At 40.5% G+C, this 25,857-nt stretch overlaps 1 protein-coding gene across 1 annotated transcript in view; it reads right to left on the bottom strand.

The window, feature by feature from the left end:
* The window catches only part of cntfr (ciliary neurotrophic factor receptor), a 243,069-nt gene that overhangs the window by 80,395 nt on the left and 136,817 nt on the right, over positions 1–25,857 (bottom strand). Inside the window, exon 4 of the mRNA XM_083903061.1 lies at positions 22,725–22,958. Coding sequence (XP_083759187.1) covers positions 22,725–22,958 — 234 coding nt within the window. The remainder of the gene's footprint in view (positions 1–22,724; positions 22,959–25,857) is intronic.

The raw sequence follows: 25,857 nt of genomic DNA on the forward strand, positions 1-25,857 counted from the left end.
CTGGTTTTGATATTGCCAGGGGAAATTCCCAGGTCAGATTATATACAGATCAATTTTCATGTGGGTTTAGGGGTAGTCAGATGTTGCTATGCATTTATTACCACTTGTACACACGCACACACACACACACACAGACGCATGGACGTGCGCACACACACACACGCACACACACATCTACATGACAAAAGCAACACATTAAGCACATTAATTCAGCCATAATGTCAACATTTCTTGTTGCCATTGAACACATTTTTTACACAGATGAAAACCAATGATTGACTTTCATATTAGAGTTAAACGATTTTGAATAAATATCTAATTGCGATTATTTTGACTGACATTATGATTGCGATATGATTCACAATATTCATTTGAATAACATATTTACAATGATAACAGTGCGATATTTGTGCACATCTGTGAGAAACAAGTCTGTTATTCTAGTCTGTGATTTAAAAATCAGTCTGTATTGGAATTTTGATGAAATTTTGATGAATTGTTCAGCTTGTTTCCTGATTAAAACAATATTTCTGTTTGTTTTAGCTTCTTATATGGGAATATATTCTGGTTTATTTGCTTCATATAACAAATAAATCATTAAAAACATCATTTTGGTTTGTGGACAAAACAAGACGTTTTAGAACATCATCATCACAACATTTTTTTCTGTTTTCTGACATTATGGACCAAATTGATTAACCGTGAAAATAATCGACAGATTATGACCCATTATGAAAATAAACGTTAGTTGCTGCTCTACTGTATCGGACTAATATTGGAATTGGCACATTGGCTGGTAAATGTAAGCACACTGTTTGACACACGTCAAGGCTGCCAAACTATCTTGGTTTTCTTTTTTTGGAAAATGCCACATCGTCTGTACTTTGACAGTCAACTGTTTTACATGTTGCACTCAAAAAACTGCCTCAAAAAACAAACTAAATAAAAAAAATAAAGAATAAAATAAAGGAAAGGTGCTATGAAAATTTCATGGTCAGAGCCAGAAACCTGAAGTGATTCTCCAGGAGCTGCATTTCTATTCATGGGGGGAAAGACAAGGGGAAGTGAGTGTCAGTCTGACTTGAGTGGTATATATACGGCCGGGCCATTTCACTCCACTGGAGTAAAGAAACATATGCTGAGGTGAAGTGAAGCAACGGCACTGTCGCTATAAGGGTACGGGGCAACACAAGTGTATATACACTGCTGCAACACAGAGAGCGTGTACAGAGTCTGACACTGGAGAGCTGGTGGCAGCAGCCATACGCTGTAGTGATGGTTGAAGGATGAAGTAAAGCTCAAGAGTGGGGTTTTTTTCTGCCGCCAGAATGCATTGCTTATTGTTTAGTGAGTGAAGGTGGGTGGCAGGGTTTTCACAGTGAAAATCACTCCAGGACCCCCCCCCCCCACATATATCACTGTGTAAAATGTCAAATATTTAAAACAGAAAACTGCTGGAGGATTACTAATCCTCTTTACGAGATATTTTTTTTAGAGCCAATAGCCACATTTAATGGCTGCAAAATAATGATGCAAAACAGCAAAGAGGTTTACAAAAATTTTTGAGGAGGGTGGGGGGAATTAGTGTTCGTAGGGAAAATATAATTAAATTCTTCAAAGACATCCCTGAAAACAAAAGCGTATGAAGTGCAAACAGTTGGGTAAAAAACAACAACAACGAGACGACACGAAATTCATGTTCCGACATTCGGCTGAGCTCACCCCGGAGGTATAGTTTATCTAACCTCAATGGCATTGGCACTAAAAAGAAGCAATAAGTGACTGAGCCAGTGCACAGCAGTTTCATCATAACGCCTCGATTTAGTTTATGGAAAGCTCTTTTGAAGAGAAATACAAGCGCCCTGCGCCGCCATCGCCACCACCACCTGTCGTGTCGGAGAAAACTTGGGATCGCCATTAAACCCTGAAGATCAAATCAATAATGACATCCTGCGTCACATTACTCTGCCGCCTTCAGCCTATGACACCGGTATGTAATCGAATAATTTATGTTCCATTTGCCCTCGCGAGGCCGTTAATCCCAATCTAATGGCTCTGGGATTTGTGTCCGAATTGACTTTCAATAGCGCGTAATGGCGTCCAAATCTTTGGGACGGGAGAAAGTGAAGTTCTCTGTATAATAGGTAACTGTCTGACTCCATCTATCTAAAGATATGAAAAACTGTTGTCGTGTAGAAACCCTCAAATGAATAATTCATTTTTTTTAACAAAGTCTCCCAGGAAATGTCTGTCCTCCCCCCAAAAGTCCATTGAGATTGAATTCTGTAATGACACTGTTAGCGAGCAGATCTAATAAGCTGCGCTAATGCATCTTCTAAAAGGCTATTTGATGCTGGAGGTGTTTGACGTGAGCTTGTCATTAACCTGGAGGTCACAGAGGTCAACAGAGCAGGGACACGTGCACATGCAGCTCACGTCCCGTCGCAGATTTGTTCCATCGTCTTCACCGCTGTAGTTATCAGTTTGCGGATGATAATGTGATGAATATCAGAGAGTGCAGGACTGTGTTAGCTTCACTTCACAATTAACTTCACAATTTTGCACTTCTACCACTGCTGTACCTCATGCTTTTAATAAAAAAATATTTAAAAACAAGTATTAGCATTAGAATATATTAAGTAATACCATTAAAGTATTGTTGCTTTTGTTCAGGGCTAAACAATTAATTATGTTATAATTGAAATTTTAAAACAATGAGATTAGCAAATGGCAGAGGCTGCAAAGCAATTAATTGAAAATGTGTGTGTGTGTGTGTGTAGAAGCGCTACAACGCTGTTACAAAGCAAACCGGGGGTGGATAGATAGTTAAAATGCCAAATAAATATTAAGAACAATCCATAACTTGAATCTTTCTTTACTGGATCTAATGTAGTAATGCTCTTTTAAAAATCTACCCTAAATATTCAGCTCTAGTTTTTTCTCCTTCGATGTCACAGATTTCTTTTTTTTTTATTATAAATGAAACTAATTATTTTTATGCATTCTTGCAAACATGTTCGGAGCTGAGTTGAACCATTTTATATCCAGCTTTTACATGAGATGTCCATAATCAGCCACTTTATAAGGTACAATAAAAACAGGTGCAATTGTGCACATGCTCGAGACGATCTGCTGGAGCTCAAACCGAGCATCTGTACGGAGAAGAAAGGTGATGTACAGAACAATGTCCAGTTAGAACCTATTTTAAGAAGTTAAAATCTTTAACAATGTGCTCTGTAATCCATTTTCTAAAAACATGCGTACATGGATATTCAAATACAACACATTCACACACACACTCTGCGCTCATACCATAGAAACAAATTTAAGGAAATGAGCAATGTTTGGAGCATGTTCAATAGCGTCAGCCTCCAAGATAAATATTTAAATCCTTTCATTCGGAGTCCTTCCAACGTATGACTATTTAGCTTTGCTGATTGGCTCAGCGCAGAGAGAGAGCTGCAATAACAACAACACTGCTGCCTGCATGAGAGAGCTGAGAGCTGAGAGTTACACGCTCTGGACGGACGAGTTCATAAATGGACGCCTGCGTGTGCCAAAAACAATCTTCAAATCTGTTGAAAAATGTGTATGTTTTGTTTTTTGTTTGACCATGTATCTTACATACTATGTGTGTGTGTGCATTGAGTGAGTGAGTGAGTGAGTGTCTCAGTGGGAGTGTTATGTATCTAATTGCTGTATGCTTTAATAATTTACACTCCATACTCTCTGATGTCTGTCATTAAGAAATGAAGGAAGTACGGCCAGCTGCATGAGTGTGTGTGTGTGTGTGTGTGTATCTGATATTTCTTACGTAGTGGGGACATAAGTTTGTCTACAGAGTTATGGGGAATCAAGTCCTAATAACATATATTATTACATTTCAATGTGAAGACATGTTTTAAAGTTAGGCTAAGGTCAGTGTTAGGTTTAGGGTTAGGATTAAGCCAGTAGGAATTCTGGTTATAGTTAGAGTAAGTCTCCAGGAAGTGAATGTAAGTCTTTCTTTCTTTCTTTCTTTCTTTCTTTCTTTCTTTCTTTCTTTCTTTCAGAATATGATTCTTATTTATGTCTGCCCCTAACTTAAACTCAAATAATCTTACATAGTCTGTCACAAACAGTTATCTACACTCTTGATTACATCAACAACAACAAAAGACAAAACAAACAAAAGCATAAGTGTTCATTTTAAGTTCAACATCTCAAAATGTAAAATTTCCAACACTATAAATTGTTTGTAAATTAAAAAATATATGCACAACCCTTCAAGCCAATGCAATGTCCTCTGAAGTCATGTAAACCAGTGAGTGTGTGTACTCCGAGCCTCTTCTGACCATTACAGTAAATGTACATTATTCATTGCGTCCTGCCGAGATCATTATCAACAAGAGAGAGCAAGAGACGGACAGACGGAAATTAAAGGCCCGAGGTTCGGAGGAGCAACCGAGAGCATGTGCTTGTTTTGTCGGACAAATAACACTTCACCCTTTGTCACCGAGCTAAATCTCACTCTGTCATCTGATTTGTCAACCTCAACCCTGATGTTTTTAATATCCATCCCTATATTTGATCCTACATCTTTTACAGTCCTATCATACCACACCGTACTGTACTATAACATCCACACTGATGGCTCCTCCTTGTGTGTGTGGTATCATTAAATTCAGATTTACCTCACAGTGTTTGACATCTGTTTGAAATGTGTGTGCTTGCACAGTGGAAATAAATGCCTCCATCAACCTACTGTTGTACCTGGACCTGCTTAAAGTAACTAATGACGGGCGGCTTGCATCTGTGTAAGCATATTAAACCCTATTATATTGTATTAAATCGTCTATTTTGGCGTTTGCATATAAAAATCTGCTCCTTCAGTATTTAATGCAGTAATGAGCTGCAATTGACGAGTCGTTTTGTTTCAATCAAGGAACTTTCCTGGAAATTATTTGTGTGTGGGGGGGGGGAGCGAGAGAGAATGAACGATTTCCAATTAACTGCTAGTGTTACCCGTGAGTAGTAATGTGCAATATTGTGTCAGCTGAACATATACAATAAAGTTAAGCTCACTATGGAATTCATACACGTCCTGTTTTCCCTTTTAATTAGCACATATTATGCTGTTTATTTACAGGGAAATGGCGGTTGATTACACAACTGTGCGATAGAAGGAGCGTAGCTAACATGCAATTAGCATGTGTTATTTAAAAACACATGTACACATACAGTGTTATTATGATTAAGTCTGCCTTCATTTCACAAAAGCATTTTCACAACGACAACTCTCTGCTTTCATTGAGAGACAGTGCTGTAAAATACCACCGGGGGAACAGCTTTAAAGGGACACTGTGTAGTATTTATGGGTTTATATATTTTATACATATTATGTGCTCCTGCATTGTCTAGTCGCTGTATAATAGTTTTTGTTTCATTTTCGTAGTGTTTCAAAAGTCATGTAAAATGACATGGTCGCGGGCCGCGGTTGCATTGCCACTGTTAGCAGCGAGACGTCATGTTTCTACCGGAGCCTGTAAGGACAAACGCGAGGGAACAAATCAAGTGTCGCTTTACTTGTAGCGGAAGTCCCGCCTCCACTCTCTCCACTTTCCGCTTCGTCTGCTACGGCCGCGGTAGCTCGCCCTCACCTCACGAACCTCATCTGCTGACACGGAAAAAGATGACGAGGACGACATTTGACCGGCTGTGGATACCGTAGCGCTCAGGGAAGGGAGGGGGTGAGCAGAGGAGCAGTTCTTTGTTGTAAATTGCAGCCTCTCCTCTAGATGTCACTATAAGCTACTTACTTCATCTTTAAGCTAAACTGAATTAGGTTAATTATATATATATTTTATATATTTATATATATGTATTATATATATGAGTAAGACGAAGGACGGACGATTTAGAGACATGAAAAATCTGATTTTTGGATGCTGAACGCTGCAATTTACAAAATGACCACATTGAGTTTAAAAGGGACCTCTGCCGCCGCCACAGTCGCTGCTTGTCACAGAAACAACTGAAGTAGAGCTGTAACGATGTGCGTATCGAAATCGAAATCGCGATAATCAGAGCCACGAACCTGTCTCGTGGCGTGAGAAAACAGAATCGGCAAACGCCCTTTCTAACTCCCAGTTATTTCAGTCAGCCACATGATATGAGCTGTTAGTGCTACCAAACTTATTTTTATTAGGGGTGTCAAATTATCGCGTTAATTGCGATGAATTAATGACAGTCATCATTAACGCGTAATGTTTTTTAATTGCGTTAACCTCTTCTTTACTGATGTTCCCACTACAGGAGCAGAAAAAACCCGTTACAGCTCAAACATTGAAAATCGGCACCGGATCGTCAGCGTGATTATGTAAACAGCGGAGAATTCACAGATTCTAACGTTACCATTTACACACTCTACGAACACGATTCACTGATCCAGTCCCAAAATAAGAGCAAAACAACAACTGACTTTCAAGAAATAAAAGCGGAAATGTTGTCTTACCTTTGCTCTTAATCGAAACAAGTTATTTCCACTGGAACAAAACTGCTTCTCATGAAGAACTACTATTCCCAGCATGCTATGGGGACAAATCCCAGTCTGATTGATCATTTACTTTGTATTTTTCAACAGTAATATTTTGTAACAGAAAAGAGAGAAATCTTTGGTTATTTATTTATTTATGTTCAAATCTGTTCACAGTGTTCCAAAATATTGTTATTAAATGTTACATTAAGTTGTTATATAAATAAATGATGTTTAAATAAAATGTTTCTTAAATTGTACAAAAACCGTGGAATGTATCGAATCGTGGGTCAAAAATCGTGATACAAATCGAATCGTGACTTTGTGTATCGTTACAGCCCTAAACTGGAGTGTAAAAAAATATCTATGTATAACTGTCTGAGAGTGTGAACCACACGTCAGAGTCAACAAGGTGTTATTCTCTCGTACGTTGGACTCCTCATAAATGATGTAGCGTGAAATGAAACTGCGTTTTATTCCCTTGCTCTGGGAAATAGGGGGCGGAGCAGTGAAAACGTGAGAGAAAACACAAGTTACTAAACAAACAGAGAGAGAGAGAGAGGATGATGGAGAAACGAGAAAAGCTGAGCACAGAGATGGAGGCAGACTCAGTAGACTGTGATATTGCTTTGGTGATTTCATCTTTCCCTCTGATTAACAGACAATGACTTTGGAGATGTCGAAAGAAATTTGAAATGTGAAATTATTTCTTTTCTCTAACCAGTTTTTTCTGATACGGTTAATCCCACTTTGTCACACAGTCACAGACGCCTGATCAGGTCTGTGCTGCTCTTTTTTGCTTAGGACGCTGCACTGACTTCCGTTCATTTGGACAAACATCATAAAACTGTAAGAAGGAGAAGGAAGACGTCACTGCAACTAAACAAAAGGTAAAAAAAACTTAACATTCATGCTGGTTTTGTATTTTTTGTGTGGACGCAATGCATTCCCGAGTAAATCAATGCCTAAGCCTAACCCTAAAACCAGCTTCTAATCCTCAAAAAGCCCATTAACCCTTTAAAACCTAAGCCTCAAAATATCCAACTGGATGTTTTCTGTTTATTTTAACCATAAATGGACCAGAAAATGTAAATGTTTCCAGAATAACTGTCAATATCTGGCAGTGCATTACAGTTTACTGCATGTTTATGAAAGAAGTTTATTGAGAAAAAACACGAGCACCAGATTTTACATGTTAAATTTTACATTTGAATAGTGAAAAACATATTCTAAATAACATTTGCTTGAGATTTTGTCTCAATGTCCAAAAAAAAGTAGAAAAAATGGAAACATTTTTCCAACTCTCTCCTCTTTGGCAAAAAAGGCGCTGTTTCGACGACTTCCTGTTAGCTTTGACGTGCAACTTCTCAGCTTTCAGAAGGAGTTGGGTTATTTCCGCACAACCTGTTGCATTATTACGGTAATGTAAAACCTGTCGTCTGCGATATACTCGGTGTTAAAGGGTTAAAGTGTGTGTGGAGCAGCCACAAATGTCCTCACAAAGATAGGTTTCTTTTCTCCGTCTTTGTAAAAAGCACTTTGTGCTGAAGGTATTGCAGGTTTCTGTAGCATCTTAAATGTTTTCTTTTCTTCCAGTACAAACAACCTTCATTTTAAAAGATTTTTCTGAGAGTTTACAAAGAGATGGAGGTTAAGAAAAAGTACTCTGCGTCTGACAGGCTTCACCACTCAGAGCCGCCGTGTCAAAGAATCCACATTAGTTTGCGTCATGGCAGATAATTTCATTGTGGGCAGATGCAAAATAAAATAACTCCACAACAGAACAAAACGCATTTGAAGAACATATGGCAGAATCGCCATGGCAACAACATCCTCTAAATGTGTTGTTTTGTCCCAGGCGAAAAAACTTTAAAGACTTCTCCTACGAGCAGCTCATTTGCATTGAAAATACACAATTTGACGGGGGGAATAATTGCTGTTTAATTGTGACATGATGTACTTAATGTGGTAGAGAATACAAAACAAGATGATATTAATGGAATAAAATCAACAAGTACAAGACGTGAAAGCTCCAAGTGTGGAGCATCACATTTGTCTTTTCTGAGCAGAATTACTCTCCACAGTCAGATTAGTTTTCGTCGTCTGATTGGAGACAATCAAAGGTGCGATAAAGAAGCCGCGACATTTTAATTTCAAAGCATCGCCGAGCAAGCTTCATCATAATAACGCGACTTTAACGATCTGTGTCTCTTTAATGAGGGAGAGACACGGCTGACACCAAACACTTACTCCCTCCTATTCATTATTCACTTATGATTTATACCTGTCATGTGAGGAGCACTGCCAATAACCAATTACTTTTTTCTCCTGTTCTAATGCTCGCTCAAACACACTGTTCGTATGATTTATGTAGATAAAACACAAGGTGACACATTATTAGATGTTTAACTAAAACAAAATGTGCCAAAAATCTCAAAATTCAAACTGTAAAATGCATAAATGGGCTTGTGGTGCCTGTGTGTGTGTGTGAGTGTGTGTGCGCACCACGGCCACCATCCCTATTGCAGCCCACATTCTTGTCCGACCAAAACCAACATCTCTGTATTTTTCCACAATAAGAGCAGCTCATTCAACACAGCACCTATGTTTGTTTGAGAATCCTTTCATCCGCCCACCTAAACATGTGTGCGTGCGTGTGTGTTTCGTGAAACATCCACAAGGCAAGTGTTTGTTTATCATGAAAACAAGTCAAGTTCCTACTTCTACTTCCCATATCCCCTTTTACTGAAGCTTTCTTTCTCTCATATCCGGCATCAAAAGTTCTGCCTCTTCTCTTTTGTTGACAAACCACTTTACAGTATTACTACAGAGAGGTGACTTTTGACCCTGGGATGGTTTCATCCAAATTTCATTATCAGCCCCAAAAGTCTATGGAGTTGTCAAATTAACCGCTCTTCTCTTTTTTTTTCTCTTTATTTCCATCATACTTCTCCAGACCCTGCTGCTGCTGCTGCTGCTGCAGTTCCCCTCCTCCTTGTCTTTTCCCAAGCTGTTGTGTTGTGTTGAGTATATCTGTCCTCTGGGACCATCCCATTTAGCCACACTCCAGGCTCACAGCTGCCTGGTCCCAGGAGAGTGGACCAAGCAAGCTGATGAAATTGAGACGTCTCCGGGAGAACAGCAGTGCCACAGCTTCTTCTTTGGAGACACAGCAGTCCGTCGGCATTTGTCAGACAAATGCAGCATAACGACATACAGTAGTGCACAGTCAGGATTATACTCAACAAGTTAAAAAAAAAAAAACCTTGGTCTTCCTCTGCTATAAGATGCTGCAGTGTGTAGCTTTTCAGATGCACACAAATGTCTCTTATAATCTATAAACTATTGTCACATAATGCTAATTAAGCCCATTAGATCCACGACACAGTTTTGTTGTCTGTTTTATATGAAGACAAACAGAGAAAACAGCAACAGTGCAAGACTAAAGAAAACCCCCCAAAAAGTAATTCCAAAAAAACACAGCAGTTCAACGGTTTAACAGAATTACTGCCTACTACTTGCGCTCATGCTGGTTTGATATTATTGCCAGAGCTTGTTTTCAGATAAGAATAATAACATGAACAACAAACTGATTCAGTAGTTGTTACTTGTTGTGTTTTTTTAATACAAGCAGTAGAATTATTAATACCCGAGGTATTTCTGAAGCGCTCTCCCTCCGTACACCAGCGTGTTATCATCAGGTTAATAAGTCTACGAGTGAGTGGGGAAACAATCCTCTCTGAAGAGTGAAGAAGATCGGTTTGCTGCATCAGACAGAAATGGACCCAAATGGACTGAACGGAGAAGTCACTTTTAGCCTTAGGCATGAAATTATATCAGAGACTACTCCATTATACACACACACAGAGGCAGAAAAAAACATAGTGAGCATTGCACTGTGTTATTGGAATGCATGAATTCAAATGTTCATGTTTGGATTCCACACTCATCCACACTTGGACTCATTTTGCTCTCTGCTATCCTACATACTGCACATCAACGCATGGATTTCCTTTGTTGTTTGTTTTCAATTATTCTCTCTCACTTCCTCTGTATCCACAGAATCACATGTCGTACATGTTTGCCATGCCACATCACACATGACTGAAGTCCCTATGCACACAGGAGCAGTCAATGCAGATGAGAGTCGAGGGACGCTCGCTAATTAGCTCACTTCTATTTTCTGGAGCATTTTTTTTGTTCCATAACAATTCAGACGTGGATGTGCGTCCTTGTCCCATCTATAAGTCATACGCTATGTTTTATGCAAAACTTGCCAATGGCGTTATTGGAAATGCTAATTTTATGACGACGAGAATCCTGCAAATCTATTTTTCATGACTTGTCCCCGGTCATGAAATGTCATACAGAATATTTTAATCAGTGTGAGAGTCAAAGTAAATAACACAAGCTCCAGCTTTCAATTCGCCATATTCAATAAAAACCAGTGTGAGCTCTTTGTGACCCTGCAAACCTGAGAGTTAGGGCACCGTGGAATTGCATGTTCTCCGTGGGTTTTCTCCGGGTTCTCCGGCTTCCTCCCACTGTCCAAAGACATGCAGATTTGGGGATTATGTAAACTGGACACTTTATGTGGCTCTGCGATTGTAGAACTGGTAGAACATGGATGGATTTGAGCAGGTATCCTGACTTTCGTGGATGTCCTGCTCTCTTTGGGAGCAGTTTTTGACCATCACACCGAGAGACACTCAAAGTACTTGTCCACATCTAAACTACAGTGTCATTTTGTCAACTGTGGTCTCAGTAACAAAGACACGATAATTTCCTAGATTAAAGACAAAGGCTTCACTTCACCTTGAGCAAAAGTGGAAGAGAACTGCGGCCAACAATTTGGAGCAACCTAGAACAAGAATTTCCTTTGGGATTAATAAAGTTCTATCTTATCTTATCTTGACTCTGCCTCCTACTGGTTAAACATAATAATTGTGTACGAAAGTAAAGTACGTTAACAAACATGTGGAGTGACATTACATCACATCACATCAGAGCAGGTGCAGGGACCAAAGTGCCTCATATACACACCACCTTACACAGATTCCTATAGAAGATAATAAGGATGAATCACCGTGTGAGCAGCATAGCATCTTTTTTTATGCTCAGATGCTATTAATACTGTGACACACGACAAGACAAGGGGGAGGGGTGTCTTATATAATTGTGTCTGTGCCTATGAGGCAGAATATGTGTGACTGGCTTTTAAAAATACAGAGAAAAAAAAGCTGAGGAAAGTGTTTGCACAAAACAGTATTTTCATCCCTTGTCCTCCCCAGTTTTTTCTGTGCCTTTGACAGGGCATTTGTGTCCACGTTTGGTTTAAGGTGTGGGCGACACATTAAACTGAATGGCTTTTATGGTTGTGACAGGAAGGGTCAGCAGGAATGGACAATTTTTACCTCTGCAACCATTTGACACAAAGATTTGAGACACACACACACACACACACATATAAATGGCCAGTGAGCATGTTTTCATGGATATCTGACCGTCGCTCATCTTGCTTGACGTCAGTGGAGCAAACTGCTCAACCTCACCGCTGGACACTGAGCCAGAAGGAATACTTTCTGGTCAAAGCCTCCCTCCCTCTCTCTTTCTCTCTTGTGCTTACAAAAACACACAAAACTGTAAAAAAAACAAAAACAGGGGGGCGGGGGCTCAAGAGAGACAGCCCAGACATTTTCTTTTTTCACTGCAACGAATCAAGAGGAAAAAAGGCCTTTACCTTCGTGGCACGGACTGAAAACACACAAATACACACTCAGCACAGCAGCTTCGACTTTTTTGGCAAAAACAAAGATGTGCACACGCACATCCAGAAGAGAACAGGAACAGATTAATATGAACCAAACATACGACGGTTAATGGCGTTTACATGGCGCGTTTCCACGATGACTGACCAGAAAAAAACGCGTGCGGCGTCATGTTTATGTGCCGTGGCACCGGAGTCCAGGCACCGTTTACCAGTTAGCTGCGTTAGCTCCTTTAGCGCCGTTAGCGTGCCTACCGTCGAAAACTGGAGCGGTGTGTTTATTAAACGAAAAAGAGCAGCGCTACAAATAACCAGCGTCATGCTTTAACGTGCGTTAGCGTTGACGCCGTTAACGCCATTAACCGCTGTTAACGTGTGAACGTGCCCAGCACTACTGTGTTTTGCTGCATGTCAACTTCTAGGAAAAGTCGAGCAAACGCAAGAGACAAGATAATAATACATTCAGTCAGTTTATTCTGCTCCCGATGGACGGGTAATTTAAGTGTAGTGTGGTAGACATCCAAAGAGAGAGAGAATAAACTGTGACTCACTTCAATTTACAGATAATTTTTCAGAAGAAAGGGGAGAGGATCACAACACTCTTTCAGAAAGACATTGACCCCAGTATCACTCAAACCTGTAAATGAAATGATGAGTAAGCTGGATAGTGAGAGGATGAATATATGGGACTGTGAGTGGATAGAGAGCAGGGACATTTCAGGACAGAGTCCACATTAAAAGGTGATAACTTTGACATACAAGTGAGAGAAGATGCGGGATTAGTGGAAAAAAGGGAGCAAAGAACAAAAAGGGAAGAAGACACTCGTCCAGCACTGCCAATTACCAGGGACATTTACACGGTCGGTTTCATGCGGAAGCATCTGAGTGAAACCGAGTCGGAGCTTTGATAGAATTTAATTGGCAAAAAGGATCAGCGATTGAGCACGGTTCAAGCTCAGCCCGCTCCAGTTTTGCCCCAGTTTAGCTTTAATGTCGCCGACGACAACACAAACCATGATGTTTTTGACTGAATTGGGGAATTCAATAAAAAGATTTCAAAATATAAAATCTTAACCTTGTTATGTTAATACAAGAGACCACATGGTAAGCTATTATATAAGCCAGGGGGTGTCAAACCTAAGGCCCATGGGGCCTGAACCGGCCCACCAGAGTGTCCAATCCGGCCCACATGATGAATTAATCAAATGTAAAACAAAGAGAAAACATGTAGATTTCTTGTTGTTTATAAGTTATTATGCTATCATTTTATTGCTCCGGCCCACTTGAGATAAAAGTATATAGCTTCTACTTCTCCCAGGAGACTTTTCCTATACTTCACACATGATGTTAAATTTCACTTTCATACAATCTTTGTGATTGCTCTTTTTTCTCCTCGTCCTCTAATCTGCTCTGTTATACTGTAATTCAGACTCACAAGGACGTGTACATTATCAGCCTACACACGTTTATTATAAATTGGCATGTGTTCATAAAAAAAAGGTTTAACTGTACAAGGATTGCGTTTATAAAGACCTTTTATCGTCTTAACGGCCACTTTGCAGTTGACACTGACGCGGCGCTGTAACATCTTATAGCACTTTAGTCCATCACTCACACATCCTATTCATACACTGTCGACATAATCGTCCTTGTGACCACTCTGAAATGTGTGACATTAAAATTAAACACAGATCATTCAACTGGGGGGGAAACAAAGTAAATAAAATTCATCTCAGAAAAAGCCAAATTGAACCTGAGAAGCAAATGCGACCGTGAGAGAAAGAACACACAGAGACTGTGTTTTATGACACACGACGGTCACAGCACTTAAGGACAGCGGGGAGCACAACACAGTGTGACGTCGCTGTTCCAGTAGAAGCTCTTATTCCCCGAACTACACACACACACACACACACACATACACATACACACATACAGAGAGAAAGATGACAAAGGAAGGAGAGAGTGATGGTCGATATTGGATGGACTACGAGGAGGAGGCTGTGTAAGAGGCTTAGAGGGTGAGAAAGAGAGAGAGAGTTAGAGACCAGAGGAGGGGAAAAAATATAAATATGGGTGCTTATTTGCAGGTGTGCACATGAAAAAGTACTGTAATAATTTGGTAATTGTGCTGGGCACTTTAATGGCGGTTAAAGGCGTTAACGCACATGAATGCGTTTCCGACGCTCCATTGTTAAAATGAGTCTACAAAGTAACGCTAAACTTTAAAAACAGAGGCACACATATGCAGTGCACATGGACACTGGTTATTTGTAGCGCTGCTCTTTTCGCTTAATAAACCGTTCCAGTTCGACTGTAGGCGCGCTAATGGCGCTAAAGGAGCTAACGGAGCTAACTGGTAAATGGTGCCGCGGCACGTCAACGTGTCATCACATGCGTCATTTTCCGGTCAGTCATCATGGAAACGTGCGTGAGGTTATGTTTACGTGACTCCCAATTGGTAAAATGAGTCTCTAAAGTAACGTTAAACTTTAGGCACACATGCAGTACACATGTACGCTGGTTATTTGTAGTGCTGTTCTTTTCATCCGCTCCAGTTCGACTGTGGGCATGCTAACGGTGCTAAAGGAATACGCACGTAAACATGATGCCACACACATCTTTTTCCGGTCAGTCGTCATGGAAACACCATTAACCGCCGTTAACGTAAGTTTTGTTCCTATTAATGTGCCCAGCACTATTTGGTAATAGTAGTAATAACGTTGTTTTACTGTGATGCTATCCCACAACTACTACTCTTTACTATTGTAAATAAAAAGCTTGAAATTGCATTTGGAAAGACATTGTATCAGCATGATTAATACAAATGTATTACCATACTATAACCATGTTGTTTTTGTGCTGTGTTGTGCATAAAAAACACACAAAAACAACCTCGGTTGTGAGCTGTAAAACTATAATATGTTTATACTGTTTGAATGTTGAATGGGCAACAGACTGTCTTACATCACTATGAGCATGAATTCAGAGTATTTCACTCTAGTGTTTGCCTCATTTTTACTCTCTTTGAAACAGTAACGATTAAAGGGATTGAGAGAGATGGGAAAACAATCCATCGTACCAGATTACTCCTGTTACCCAACGGATACAAAGAAGCCAAAGCACAACAGTGAATTTTTTTTCTCCCTCTCTTTTTTTTTAAAAGTTTGTTTGAGTTTCCCTTGTGGCTTCCCCATTGACTTCCCATTTTCCTATTTGTTATGCCTGTCTGCTGCAATAAAGTGACGGGAATTGCTGTTGTCCTGCAAAATGGAAATGGAAAACATGGAGAAAAGGGGAAGAAATTGGCGACGTGGAGCGGGGGATAAACGACAAGACGGAGGAAGAAGGATGCAACAAACAAACAGATGCTAAGAAGTCTAATTCTTATATATATTCATAATCTCATCAGGTCTTGCAAACAAACCCTTCGCAGTACTAGTTCAGAGGTCAGCCACATTAGAGTTCCTCTAAAACAACTGCAAGTTTTTGCTAAAGAACACGGCGTGATAAAACTGCAGATTCGGGCCAAATAATCTACACTCACATTTGAGTTAGAAGCCTTACTCAGATTACAAAACAACAACCTGTTTTCTTTAGTTCTTTTTCATATCAGGAACATAATATGGCAGTATTATCTGTCACTCTTCCAGGGTTTGGTTTGAAATCCACGTCTCACAGAGCTCTGGCAGACTCCGGCAGCTTCTCACACTGACAGGAACAAAACCCCAGAGACTGGCGAAGGTTGACAAACTGTTGAATTCGATTCTGCTACAGTCGTGCAAATCCAAAGTGTTTTTCTATTTATTATGACTGGCCACGTTCTGGGACAAGCAAGAGGCGAGTAATTAAAATGGCTGAGGCTGAGTTTTTCTAGCTGTGGCCTTACATGTAAGGCCAAAAACAACCCCCCATCCGGGTTCAAACAGGAGTTCCCAGAGGAGAAGTAGCTCCATACGTGCTCAGCGTCCTCCATCGCAATCTCGCTGCAAGGTGACAAGACACTTCCATCAATCCAGGGTCCCACGAGTGAGTGTGTGTGTGCGGCACTGTGTGGGGGGGCGTTCGATTTACACACCAAAACAAGCTGCCCACAGAAAGGAAAACAGACATCTTAGTGGTGTTTGTGTGTGTGTGCGAGAAAAAGAAAGTTGCCCGAAGGTAAGAGATGCACATCAATCTAACAAAAGAACTCAATCCTCCTTCAACTCACACCAATTAGTGACTGTGAGAAAGAAAGAAAGAAAGAAAGAAAGAAAGAAAGAAAGAAAGAAAGAAAGAAAGAAAGAAAGAAAGAAAGAAAGAAAGATGTTCCATGGGCAGTATTTGAGGCTAAATGTCTGATTTAACCGACTAATCAGTGTTTGACGACTGTTTAAAACGTTCTCAAGCACTGGTGTCATTAAGAAAAGTGCGAGGGCTACGTAACTAATGGCGCATTTAAGCCCCAAAATGTGATGCAAATGATGATTCCCTCAAAGATGAGGAATTCGCTTCATTCACTTCTCTTGCTCGAGTTGAAATAGTTGACCTCCAGAGGGAAAAGAAATTAGCATGAGGTAATGTTGCACACTAGAGACGGTGCATCAGAAATGGAGGATGAGATAACTTTTGGTGTGTTTTAGTGTGAAAGATTAGGAAAGGATGAGCAAAGACGATAGATTATGTGGTAAATTCTCACAATTTGGTGTGTTATGCAGTGTTTCCATCATAGTACGATCCGGTTTGGTACAGTATGACTGCGGTTTCAGGCTTGTGTTGTGACTGTTGCCCAATTAGCTGACTGTCCTGGTTTGGAGCTGAACCTGACTTTACCATGGGGACCATATCTATTTTCCCTGGGTCCTATGTTCCCCACTTTGTATGTGACCGGGGTACATAGGACCCTTTTTCTAAAAAAGGGTCCTACCACCCAAAAAGGACCCGGGGAACATAGGATCCTAACCCTAACCCCTACCCTAACCCTAACCCTTTACCCTGGAGCTCCACACCCAGGCTTCCACAAAGTGGGGAACAAAGGACCTTTTTTGGGAAAAACGGGGAGCATCGGACCCTTTTTTTTTTTTTTAAAGTACGACCCCTTACCATGCCATAACATTTTTCTCTGGTGCCCCAAGGCAAAGGGAGGTCAAAGAATGGAACAGTTGGTGTCTGGTTATTTTGGCACTATTCCTCATAGAAACACAAAAACCTACCGTACCAAAGGGAACCGTTCCACTGGGTGGAAACACGGCTTTACTTCTAAAGTTAGCTAGAATCTAGCTAGCTCTAGCATTAGCCACAGGCACAAATGATCAAATTCAACCAAATTTACGTGAGTTTACACAATAATAGTTCAGGTTAGGTGGAGCCTGATATGCCATGGTATCTGAATGTTTGTGTTTGAGTTTGTGAATAATAATCGGTTTTAAACTTTAATTTCATTTGTTGATGTCACCTTTACTTTAGTAGACTGAGAGAGACAATATTTCATTGTTGCATATGTGAGCTTGGCCTCACGACCCAACCCACACCAGTGACACTCGTGGTTAAGACATTCCGTTATCATTTAAAGTCCATGTCGCCGACTGGCATTTACATAGCAGCACCGCTATGATCCCAGAGCAGCTCAGACAGAGAGATCTGTTTATAAGAGCGACTCCGTGCCAAAGTTAGAAGCTTCATGATTTACGCTCGATATTCATTTACCACATGGACGAGCCGCTCTTGTACTGAATATGAATGTTTTTTTCTTCATTACAGATGTTTAAAATCCTGTCAGTGTGTTGTCTGGAGTAGTCTGATTGGCCCCATGAATTATCTGTCAAGAACTCGGAAGAACGAGACAGAGAGAGAGTTAGAGAGAGAGAGAATGGAAAAAAAAAAAGAAAAAGACAAAGTGTCTCTTCTTGTCTAGTGTCAGCTTGGCAGGCTGAGTTAGTGTCTGGCACGCTGACTGGCTGAATGACTGGCTAATGGGCTCCAAAGATGGAGAATGATCAGCAGCAGAGCTTTTAGATTTGCATGTCCTGATGTTTGGAGGGGACCGTCACAGTTTCACAGCTTGACGGCAACTAATCAAGGTTTAGAAACAGTGGCTCACTGAGGCACTTTTCCCCTTTTCTGTGTCAGTGGAAATATTAAGAAAATACAAGAATAACTATATTGCACACTGAAAAGCCTCACTTTTACTGATTTCATCTATTCTGAGAGACGTTTTGTTAAATTGTCTTCATATTTTTACGACACAAAGAAAATAACTGTTTGCATTCACTTGTCCAACTCAACTTTATATCCTTATTTACTGCTTTCTCCTCACCTCTCCAAAACATCATTGTAAAATCCTTGAAAGTACTAATTAGTCGTAGTGAGTGCAGATTAGATAATTACATTGCTGTATTTGAAAGCTACAGTAAGTTGAGTTCTTATTTATTTAAGATAAGTAGTAATTGTTGTCGTGTTTTGGGCAAAATTGTTCATGTTTAAGTTAAATTAAAAGGTAGCAGAAGTAGGAGAGAGAGAGAAGCAATTTTGTTATGTTGTTATATACGTATATATATATGTATGTTATAATGTGAACCTCTGCTGTTGATGCTGTATTAGCTACAAGTCCGAGCAACTGTGAGGCTGCAGCCAATGTTGTGTTACTATAAATTGCCTCACTGACAGCCAGTGAAGACAGCAATATATAAAGAAGAATGGACACAGCCAGAAAAGGGCAGGGCAGCGATAACTCCCCTGTTGTGACAGCGAAGGAAAAAGGGTATGTTGTAATTCACCAACAGGGGGTTTTAGAGAGTTTTGACCTCTCGCTTATTAAATCATAATGAAATTTTACTGTGCATATGCCTGTTTTTAATCTCTCCACCACTGTGCATCACACTCTGCTTCAGAGTCAAAGTCGGGAGTTGGGGAAAAAGTGTGTGGATGTGTTTGTGCGTTTGATTACCGAGGACATAAACACCTTCTTTAAATCCTCTGGGACGAAAACATCCTGCCATGTGCACACGAGCAAACGCGCGATTCGCAGCGTACGCTGTATACGTGCACTTTTGACACGCGCGCGTGACATCATGCATATTTCTTTTATAGCTACGGCATCAGATATATGCAAAGTGACAGACGGAATGTAAACATCCTGCAGATACACGCACGCCGGTGGAATATACAAAGAGAGGCAGACATCAGTCAACACACACACAAATACACAAACACAACTGTGTGAGTGTGTGTGTGAGTGTGTGTGTGTGTGTGTGTGTGTGTGTGTGTGTGTGTGTTTGTGTGTGTGTGTGTGTGTGTGTGTGTGTGTGTGTGTGTGTGTGTGTGTGTGTGTGTGTGTGAGAGAGAGTCCTGGAAAAAGATCACACGCGCTCGGTGTGAAGCTGAGGCGAGCTCATATACAGTATATACACATATTTGGGGTCATAATGTGGCATCCTCCTTTCTTAATGCAAACCAGTGTAAACACACAGTGAACAGATGCCGTCACAAACACAGAGAGCTGGAGAATGGGAGACGATGTACGAAGGATCTGAAGAAGATCGATGTAGAAGATAAGACAAAGGGATAATAATGATTCAATCATGAATTATTGAGACAAAAAAGTGTGAGACAATGTGTAAAGGTGAAAACTCATAGGCAGATGGCTCCGGCCTAATTCCCCTGATAACACTTGTGCTGTGTATGTGTGTAAAGAATAACAAGCCCCGGGTGTAAGTCATAAACACTGCATAAAATCAAAGTATCATCGCGATGGTGATCACGACAAGTGCATCGCTGTCATCATGATGTCGTTATCACTGTGGCCTGTTTGCATGTGAATTTTTATAGAGACAAAAAATTATTAAAAGAGTTGGGGGTGAAAAAAAGTGGCAGACTTTGTAAGTGTAAGATGACAATGTGAGGTTTTTCTCTTTTTTTTTAATGTCTGTGCCCTAAACTTGTCATAAAATCACCAACTGTTATTTTGGCAATTACATTTCACTGCCCGGGGATGTCCACTGGGTAATGTTTCACACAATCACAATTTTGTAATTCACCCCTGATGAATTGGTACATGGTGACACACACACACACACACACACTGGTATCCATGACTTCAGAGGACATTGCATTGCCTTATTAACTTAACTTTAAAACATGTCTACACCTTAAAATGTAGTCATTTACGTTATAGGGACTTGATTTTTGTCCCCATAAGGAAGAGAAATCCCCAAAATGTCACTGTTTAAACCGATTTAGGTCCCCACAACATAAGGAAAACCAGGTACACACAGTGTCAGACCACCTAACGTGTAATTACGATGCAGAACATTAGCACAGGTAGCAGGAAAACATGCACACATGTCGACTATAGTATGTGCAACACATGCTTTTTCTTACACGCACACACTCAGAATCACACAATACACTGAGTGTGTGGGCATTGCATCATTCACCCAGCAGACACAATCTAACACAACACGAAACTCTAATTAATTCACTATTATTTCAGTATTTGATTTCAATATGATTAACCAAAGTGCATTGGTTGGAAGAGTGAATGTCTGACTATATTTGGCTTTGATACTGGACACATGTACCAGGTTCACTGTGTTGAGTGTGGGAATCAAAAATATCTTATTCCAGGCTACCTCTCTCTGAATTAGACATGGAATGGACTTCACCAAAAGTTGTATATTGTTGTGAGAGTGATGATTTTGGCACCGCCATCAGATACACGGGTATTAAAGATACGCCTAATTTCACCGCTATAATGAGCTATAAACAGCTGCAACATAATTCCCATGGGAATTTTTTTTCTTATCGGACTCAAGTAGAAGACGACTGGAAAAAACTGCTCCTATTCCAAAACTACAATGTGGAGATACATGATGCTACTGTTGACTAAGAAAACTAGAGCTGAACATTTCATCATTTTGGAACACAAAATCAAATCGCAAAGGCTGCAATTCAACTGGACTGTGTGACTGTCTCTATGTTCTATGCCAAGTGGGAACACTAGTATCTCAAAGATGGGGTTAGTGCTTCATTTGCATTCAGACATTCTTTAAACTAAGAGAAGGACATTATCATTTATGAGGATTATTCAGTGACATGTGAGGACAAATTTCACAGTTGTGTGTTAGTTTTGGGGGTAAAGTTATCGAATGAACTCAATGATGAACTGAAATTGTGTTACACTCTTTTGGGGTTCCAAAAAAAGTGGAATTGACAGTTCAGTAGCATAATATTTCGGATTTATTTTGTGTAACTAATGAATTATTCAAGTATTCCTTTATTATACAGTTATAAAACCACACCAAGTGGCAGCATATAACACACCAGTGATGCTGTATGTTTTACACGTGAACTAAACATGACCTCAGTAACATCTCTGGGTTAAGTTCGCCTTCTTTTACACAGGTTACAGTTTCATGCACATTTGCGTGCATTTGTTGGAGCTGTATGATGCGCAAATATTGTTATAGGAAGTAAAAACAAGGACAAAAGTATTTGGAAAATGCAACTATTTAACGAAGAAACAAACAGGATTGGCTATACGTCAAAAAAGAATGTGGCATAAAGTGATGATCATACTTGCTTTTGCTGTCAGGAATACATTCAAGATGTCTTTTTTTGAGCTGTTTAATGACCTTTTGCTTCTAAATCTTACTAAAGATAAATTAAAACATCTTCTGACTTTCCATGACAACACCATCTTATATGGGTTATGTGAGCAAAAAGGGTTTTAATATATCAGCAGAGACACCTGTGACACACTCAGAGTGACTTCATGAGCCACTGATCACCATAAAAGATTAAGAAAAGAAAGAAAAAAAGACAAAGGTGATCACAAACCTTAGAAGTAAGACAATAAAAAGTAAGACTGGCAAAGGGTCAACGGGCCAAAAGCATAAAAAGTGACAGAGCGGGACAAGAATGATGCTCGTCTACGACGCGGCAGCGACACATGCTGTGGTTTCAGCTGTTCTTCTGCTCACAGTAATCATATTAGGTCTTTTGCTGAGTTGACACAAGTGGACAGAACAATTGGTAGTTTGCGTGGAGATGATTTATGAGATGACTCGGCGGCGCTCGGCACAATTTAATGCCCTAAGATCCTGTAATTACCAGGTTGTCGGTAAATTATATGGTGCAGCATCGCTTTAAGCTAACGTGTAACTCACCCTTCCACCCCTTCCCGCTATGTCAGATCTAAGCTGCTGCTGTTGGATTTACACACAGCTGGTGCAAACATTACATCAATAATACAAAGCATGACATTTTGCTGAGGCTTTCTGCACAAACACGTATATGTTTGATGTGGACACACACTGGGTTTTCTTCTTCTACCACATTTCAATCTTTCTCTTTTCAGTCCTCGTTGCTCCATTGACCTCGTTTCCGCTTTGCGGTGATGAGAGATTTATCACGACTCATTAGAAACGGGAAATTAAGCGGGCGACTGCCCTGGGTACTCACTGCCGACGTGGAGCAAGATGGTGTCGCGCCGCTCGCCATGCGGGTTCTGAAAGCAGCTGTAGAGCCCGTTGTGGCCCAGGTTCACTTGGGTCAGGATGAGCCTGGGTCCCACCAGACGGTGCTGGGCCTTCACGTCCGTGCCGTTCACCTTCCATGACACCGACGCGTCGTTGTCCAGAGAGCCACACTTCATGGTTACATCGCTGTTCATCTGCTCGTACTGGTTCCTAGCGACTGTGAACACACAGAGAAGGCAAAAGGGTCAGCGACGGAGAACAAGAGAAATGTGTGTGTGGAAACAGAACTAGATCTTTGTGTGCACTGTCATTTTGTTACAGTGGTCACTATAGAAACAGGCAGAATGAAACTGATAGTTTCATAGTTGTTAGTAGTTTTTATGTGACATATTAAACTGAATAGGTAGAAGCTTTAAATAGAAAGAAAATGTCCATGACATCCAAGCCATTGTCAGTCATTCATCCATTCATTCATCATTTACCGCTTTAAGTATTGAATTCAGGTGTCAGGTTTCAATCAGGCTTTGGTCTTTATTCTTATTCTTATTATTATTCATCACATTTCTAGAGCGTTTTTTAACGGCCAAACAGCCCCTCCGACCACCACAATCATTCATACATTCATTGCATGTTTTTTCGAAATGTGGGAGGAAACCGGAGAACCCGGAGAAAACCCGCACACACAAGGGGAGAACATGGCCCCTTATCGCCAGTAAAGGACAATATTAACACTTCAGCGTACCAAGACATTTTGGACAATGCTATGCTTCCAACTATGTGGCAACAGTTTGAGGAAAACCCTTCCTTTTCTATCGTAACATGACTACGTCCCAGTGCACAAAGCAAGAACTATAAAGACATGGTTTGACCAGTTTGGTGTGGAAGAACTTGATTGACCTGACCTCAATCCCATCGAGCACCTCAGGGATGAACTGGGACAGAGACTGTGAGCCAGGTCTTCTCGTCCAACATCAGTGCCTAACCTCATACATGCTCTACCTCACAAATTCCCATAGAAACACTTCAAAATCTTGAGGAAAGTCTTCCAAGAAGATTTGGACGCTGCTATAGCTGCAAAAGGGCAACCAACTCCATATTAAGGTGTCCATATATTGTAGTACTAGTAAAGCCAGATGGCTGCAATCAGTTTAACTATGGCTGAAAAGGCCAAGAAGTGACCATGAATGTGGATTCACCAGTAAAACAAACCCAGGATATTCGCCATGTAGAGACACCGTTAATATAGAGGCATGACATTTAATTCAGCAATATTTTGCTTCAGTCAAGGCCACGTTGATTCGCTGACCTCGTTGGAACAATGCCCATGAGAGACCATGATGATGTTCTGAGGTTTCATCCATGACACCAGCAGGGTTAGTAGCCCTACTTTCATAGATGAGTCTCATGGGACCTGTCGTGAACGCACTGCGCTGGGTGAAGATCCCCAGATTATACCACCAAACACAACAGATTAACAGGACAACAAGGACTAGAGAATAAAGCACTGATCCTCTTCTTTCAGAAAAAGCCTTCTTCCACAAAGAAAACAAAACATCCCCCAAGTGACCTGGGATCAACTGCTGTCAGGATCTTCTCCGCCTCCAGTCTCTTTGTCCCCTTCCTTCACTTCATTCCTCTCCCATAATGCCTCACTAACGTCCCCGCTCTCCATCTCCTCTTAAATGCAGCAGATACAGATGTCAACCGAGTGTTTCATGTATATTTCATGGCCCATAACAGAAGCCATCCATATTTAATAGGACAAGATCCCTGTCCCCATTAACATTAACCCGACACTGTTTGTTCTCCTGTCCTCCTCTGTGTCTGTAGTTAAACCCTTTTTAACCTTCTCTCTCTCCAGCCCTCACTGGCTGTCACACACATGCCAGCACACTTTTTCCATTCTGTTCATCCCCATCATCATCATCGTCGCCGTCGTCGTCCAGCTTCCCTTTTGATCTGCTGCTACAGTATGTCAAGTTAGCAGATATGTAAATAAAGTGTGACTTTTTATTAACATTAAAAATATATTCACATCTTAGCAAACGCCATGAAGTTTGACTTTGATGTTTTCGTTTAATGATTGCGCCTTGCGCCTTATGTGGCAAGTAAAGTTGGCATCTGTGGTGATGCATTGCTGCCTTCTTCCTCTCTTTTCATTTCCCGCTCTCCTTCTCCTCCTCTGCTACACTCAGTGTGTGCATAAGGAGATTGTCGGCGAGGGGACGTAACGGATGATTAAAATCCAAAATACGGTAGTCACGCAACATTACGGATGACAAGTGACGTAAAACACAGACGCCACTTTCCTGAACGAGCAAGAGGGATGTTTGGTGGGGGGAAAGATGTGAATGTGAAGAGACAAGAAAGGAGTGATGATAATGGCTGACAAATTCTAGAGAAGGAGAAAGAGAAGAGCAATAACACTGTTCCTATTGCAAGTCAAAGACATCGCTGACTTGAAAATACACTGGTGTTAAAAGCAAAGTCAGGGACATTCTTTTCACAGGAGGCAGATTTATTCCTAATGAGATAATTTGCTCTCTCCTCGATTAAGATGGAGTGAGAGGTTTTTTATGTTATTTGTTCCATTTTCTACCCAATCTAGGTCAAAATTCAGATCACATATCCTGGTATAGACAGGAGAACAGTATTTGTGAACTACATGCACCACAGTTTGAGAACCATACAATAATAAAATATATATGTTGTACAATCCACTATTGCCTTAAAGTGATATTTCCAACCTTGACTATGATCAAAAAAACTTTTTTCTTTGATGGTCTTTTGGTGACAGTGAGCTTTCATCACAAAGCAGGAGAGGCAAAAATGATCATCCTGCTCCAGCTTATGTCATCACACACAAAAATCTTTTTATTTGTATAAAAAAAGTTGAGGAAATGACCTTTCTTTGTGGATTTGTTTTTGCAAACGTCCATGAGATTCTCTACACAGCTTTGATTCCTCGACCTCCTCTCTCCTGTCACATTCCATTCTTTCCTTTTTGCACTTTTTTAGCATTACATCAATCTTTCGCTACCTCGGTCCTCTTTGTAGCCTTTGCCTTTTATACCCATTTCCTCTGGTTTCACTTCATGCCTCCTCCTCGATTTGAA

This window comes from Microchirus variegatus, assembly GCF_963457635.1.
Source record: "Microchirus variegatus genome assembly, chromosome: 16".
Taxonomy (NCBI): domain Eukaryota; kingdom Metazoa; phylum Chordata; class Actinopteri; order Pleuronectiformes; family Soleidae; genus Microchirus; species Microchirus variegatus.